This window comes from Trifolium pratense, linkage group LG5 (genome assembly GCF_020283565.1).
Source record: "Trifolium pratense cultivar HEN17-A07 linkage group LG5, ARS_RC_1.1, whole genome shotgun sequence".
Taxonomy (NCBI): domain Eukaryota; kingdom Viridiplantae; phylum Streptophyta; class Magnoliopsida; order Fabales; family Fabaceae; genus Trifolium; species Trifolium pratense.
The window spans coordinates 49,059,899-49,065,409 of record NC_060063.1 but is presented as its reverse complement, the minus strand read 5'-3'; the positions used below and the strand labels follow the sequence as shown (position 1 = coordinate 49,065,409).

At 36.2% G+C, this 5,511-nt stretch overlaps 1 protein-coding gene across 1 annotated transcript; it reads left to right on the top strand.

Moving 5' to 3' along the window:
* The first annotated feature begins 708 nt into the window (after nt 1-708).
* Nucleotides 709-5,009, top strand: LOC123887233 (elongation factor G-2, chloroplastic). Its single transcript, XM_045936511.1, has 4 exons — nt 709-1,100; nt 1,988-3,402; nt 3,528-4,040; nt 4,420-5,009. The coding sequence occupies exons 1-4, from the start codon at nt 854-856 to the stop codon at nt 4,585-4,587; spliced, it is 2,343 nt and encodes a 780-aa protein (XP_045792467.1). The 5' UTR covers nt 709-853; the 3' UTR covers nt 4,588-5,009.
* The last annotated feature ends 502 nt before the right edge of the window (nt 5,010-5,511 follow it).

The following is a 5,511-nucleotide window of genomic DNA, read 5'->3' as shown; positions in this document are numbered from 1 at the left end:
TATTTTTTTCCTTCACTAACTTTTGTTAAATTTATTCTTCATGGAGCTTAAATTTGTTTTAAATTAGAGAAAATAGGTTTTTGGTCTATGCATGTCCTATATGAGCAAGGAGATGTGTTCTTTGATAAGTGATTTGAAAAAATAGGACATTCACTATTTGTTTTAAATATTTTCGTGGTCTTTTGAAAATAAAAAGATGAAAAACTCTAAAAAACCTGGCACAATGCAAATACAATATCTCCCTTTTCAGACTTTGATCACTATGTTTCAGAAGTCTTGCATTAAAAAAATCAACCAAATCCAACCGTTAACAAATTTGCAATCGCTACTTTTCTGAAACTGATTTGATAAAAACGGGAATAAGTTTCATTCTTCTTTTCTTTGAAGGTTGTTCTTCTCAACAAAATACACTCTCATAATAACCCTAAAATTTAGGTCTTTCTCCCCTTAAGAAGGGAGACCAATACCCAACATAAATACCATTAAAACTCACACACACACTACAAGATCTCGGTTCGAATATAGGTGAAAAATTCCAACCTAATAATATTCACATTGTCAATTGAAATAAGACTTCCGAACTATATAATATTAATTATTAATCTTATCAAAGACACAAATAATAATAATAATACATGATATTCCACAAAAGAAATAAAAAAAAAAAAATGATATTTCATAAAAAATGGTATATATAGGATAAATGAGTAACAAGTTAGAGTTGAGTGACACAATCTTTAGTTGTGTCTGTCGAGTCCCTTACCGAAAACTAGAGGCCACTGTCTCTCATCTCTCTCGTGTGTGTGGCTTTTGTTTATCCCAAACACAGCGATACAAGAAAAAGCTCAAAAACATGGCTGCAGAGTCATTTCAAGTAGCCACTTCTTCATTCTCTACTCTCAATGCTTCTCACCGGAGGAGGCCAACCCTTCTTTCTCCCGTTCGTTTCATGTCTTCAGGAATGTCTTTTCCCCCTCAACAACACTCTCGTTCATCACAATTCCTTGGAACAACTACTCGAATTAACTCCAATTCATCTCATCTTGGTTCAAGAAGAACAAGAAGAAATTTCTCAGTTTTCGCTATGTCTGTTCCCGAAGGTATATCTCTTTCACTATTTACTGTTCTGTAACATGTTTTTGTTTCAGTCTATGATTTTAATTTGGTTGGTTTCTTAGAAGTAATCAAAATGTATTTTTGTTGTAAAAAATTAACACCCTTTTTCGTTTGGTGTTTATTTTTATGTTATCCTTAAAATTTACATGTGTGCTTGAATTTTCATGACTTGTCATAGTTTGTTTGTTTGAGAAGATAGTGTTTGATTTTCTATTGGGAGGAACGAGCATCATATGGATAGTATGGCTTTTATGAGATGAGAGTCCTTAAAGAAGATATAGTTTTCTATCTTTATGTGTGTTATGGTTATGGCCCAACTTTGTTGTTGAAAACTATAATGAAAGGATAGGCACGGTCGGTGTAAATTAATTTTACACTTGCAACCAATAAGAATGGTTCAATCTTCCATATCATATTAATAAAGTGGAGTGAAGTGGTTGATAGTGTAAAATTATTTTACACTGTCAGTGTATATTCCTTTTTCTCCAATGAAATTGAGATTAAAGGATATGCACTTTCAGTGTACAATTGTTTTACACTAACAACCAATTACCACTCATCACGACGACAAACAAATGTTACACTGACAGTGCATATCCGTTAATCTCTAATGTAATTTGCTTTCATGCTTTTGAAAATGATCTCTAATGTAATTTGCCTTCCTCCCATTTGGATTTTCTAATAACAAGTTCAAGTGAAGATTTTTTATTTGTCTCTCCCTTTTTAGGTATTAAATAGATAAGATACTATCAAAATTTATCGAAACATAGATAGATACAATACTTTTAATAACCTTGTCATGTGAAAATTTCAATCCGTTTTATGCACCAACTTACACATATGAAATGACACTTTTTAACTTCCGTTACAGATGCAAAACGTACTGTCCCATTGAAGGATTATCGCAACATTGGCATCATGGCTCACATAGACGCTGGAAAGACAACTACAACCGAACGAATTCTCTTCTATACCGGAAGAAACTACAAAATTGGAGAGGTACACGAGGGAACAGCAACAATGGACTGGATGGAACAAGAACAAGAAAGAGGGATTACCATTACTTCTGCTGCAACCACCACATTTTGGGATAAGCACAGGATCAACATCATTGATACTCCTGGTCATGTCGACTTCACCTTAGAAGTGGAGCGTGCTCTTAGGGTGTTGGATGGAGCTATATGCTTGTTTGACAGTGTTGCTGGTGTGGAACCACAATCAGAAACCGTGTGGAGGCAAGCTGATAGATATGGGGTCCCTCGAATTTGTTTTGTCAATAAAATGGACCGTCTTGGCGCAAATTTTTTCCGAACAATAGACATGATAGTGACAAATTTAGGTGCTAAACCACTTGTACTTCAGCTACCAATTGGTGCAGAAGATAGCTTTAAGGGAGTTATTGATCTCGTTAGGATGAAAGCTATAGTTTGGGGTGGAGAAGAACTAGGTGCCAAGTTTTCTTATGAAGATATACCTGCAGATCTCCTAGATCAGGCCCAGGATTACAGATCTCGGTTGATTGAAGCCGTAGTTGAGTTAGACGACGAGGCTATGGAGAACTACCTAGAAGGAGTTGAACCAGATGAAGAAACTGTAAAAAAATTAATCAGGAAGGGATCCATAGCTGCCACTTTTGTGCCAGTGTTGTGTGGATCAGCTTTCAAAAACAAGGGAGTCCAACCATTGCTAGATGCCGTAGTGGATTATCTACCATCACCACTTGACGTACCGCCAATGAATGGTACCGACCCTGAAAATCCAGAAGCAACAATAGAGAGGATAGCAAGTGACGATGAACCATTTTCTGGACTAGCTTTTAAGATCATGAGTGATTCATTTGTAGGTTCCCTTACATTTGTCAGGGTGTATTCTGGAAAACTATCTGCAGGGTCTTATGTACTAAATTCAAACAAAGGGAAAAAGGAGAGGATTGGTAGACTTCTAGAAATGCACGCAAACAGCAGAGAAGACGTTAAAGTAGCTTTAACCGGGGATATTATTGCTCTTGCTGGTTTAAAAGATACTGTAACAGGTGAAACATTGTGTGACCCCGAGAGCCCAGTTGTTCTTGAGCGGATGGACTTCCCCGATCCTGTTATTAAGATTGCGATTGAACCCAAAACTAAAGCTGATATTGACAAGATGGCAGCTGGTTTAGTCAAGCTTGCACAGGAAGACCCTTCTTTCCACTTCTCCCGTGATGAAGAGATAAACCAGACAGTGATCGAAGGAATGGGAGAATTGCATCTTGAAATCATTGTCGATCGTCTCAAAAGAGAATATAAGGTTATATGCTTTATTTTGTTTACGACAATTTTTAGTATCAGTTATTCAGTTAGCATGGTTGTATTTTTTTCTCTCAGGTTATCCCATGTTTATATATTTAAGTTATCTAACATTTGTTTATGCAGGTAGAAGCTAATGTTGGTGCTCCCCAAGTAAACTACAGGGAAAGCATTTCCAAAACCACGCAAGTAAGATATGTGCACAAGAAACAATCAGGCGGACAAGGTCAGTTTGCAGATATAACCGTACGTTTTGAACCCATGGATCCAGGTAGTGGATATGAATTCAAGAGTGAAATCAAAGGAGGTTCAGTTCCAAAAGAATATGTTCCTGGTGTGGTTAAAGGATTGGAAGAGTGTATGAGCAATGGTGTTCTAGCCGGCTTTCCGGTTGTTGATGTACGCGCAGTACTTGTGGAGGGTACTTACCATGATGTGGATTCAAGTGTGTTGGCTTTCCAGTTGGCAGCGAGAGGAGCTTTTCGGGAAGGGATGAGAAAAGCCGGTCCAAGAATGCTTGAACCTATAATGAAAGTTGAAGTTGTTACTCCTGAAGAACATTTAGGAGATGTAATCGGTGATCTCAACTCAAGAAGAGGACAGATCAACAGTTTTGGTGACAAACCAGGTGGACTCAAGGTAAGTCAAATAATCTCTTCTCCATATTCATTTATTAAATTTGAAGGTATGACTTGAAAGCAATGTTTAAAAAACTGAACCAGAGATTGAATCGGCGAGACCTTTCGGTCATAGTTGAACTAAATGACTACTTAATAAATAAATATAAAAAAAGTAAAAATTAGACTATGGTGGTTTAACTGCGGTTAAACTGGTTAAGTCCGGTTCAATTAGACTACAATACAACCAAAAGGTCAAACTAACTAGAGTACTAGCCGGTTTCCAGTTGAACCAGATGATTCGGTCTGGTTTTTAAAACATTGTTTGAAAGTGATTGTGCTGTATTATTTGGAACTGAACTCGAGCATTGTTTTCTTCCTTTTGGTGATGGTGAAAACAGGTTGTTGATGCACAAGTACCTCTTGCTGAGATGTTTCAGTATGTCAGTACACTAAGAGGGATGACAAAGGGCCGTGCATCCTACTCAATGCAATTAGCGATGTTTGATGTGGTACCTCAACACATTCAGAATCAACTTGCAACAAAAACGCAAGAAGTTGCGGCTTAATGTATTTTCTTGGTGTCCTAACCAGGATTACCTTCCCTTTGATACTTGTATTATGTTCATTGTCCTATAGTTGTTTTATTTTTTGGGGGGTATTTTTTATTGTAATTTTTCTTGTACTAATACAAAGGTTAGCCAAAAAAACACATTCAGATGGAAAAAGAAAACCATAAATTTTTCTTCCGTGAACTGTTACTGGACAAATTTTGGTCTATTTGTTTTTGCTTTTTCGGGGATAAGCAAGGCGTGGAAATTCGGATTTTGCAGAACCATATGAAAAACACATTGTTATTTACCTCTATTTTTGCAGTTCCCAAGTGCAGCAGTTATGCCTCTATTTTTGTAATGGATTTTGTTTGGTGATCTTGCTTATGTGTGTAATCCTTGAACAACATGAATTATTTGGACTGTTTAAATTTTGTGAACTGGTGTATGTCTATTTTCTACTTCCAATGAATGTGATTCAGATTCACCATTTTTTACTCCTATGATATACTATATTGTATAGTTTATTAGTTTACTTATCATTTCATTGTTTACAACATCCACTTTTTTGTCGGTAGACGAAATGATAAATATCACTGAAAATCACACACTGTGATGTTTTGGGTTTGAATCCAGATGAAAGAGTCAAACTTAATAATATCGGCATTGTTAGTTGAACTAAGGGTCCGTTTGGCCCAGTTTTTTTTAGAGTTTATGCAAACGGCTTATACAATATAAATTAGGTTTTATGCTATTTTATAAGTTCACACGCCAAACGATACCTAAGACTTATATACTATGACATCCACTTTTGAAAAATGAACAACCTCTAATTTGTAAGATTTGGGGCACATTGACCGATTTATGTGCATTAATTTTAAGTTTAATGTTGGATGAGTTTGGCTAATAATGGCCCAACACATTCAAAATGCTCGAAAGTAC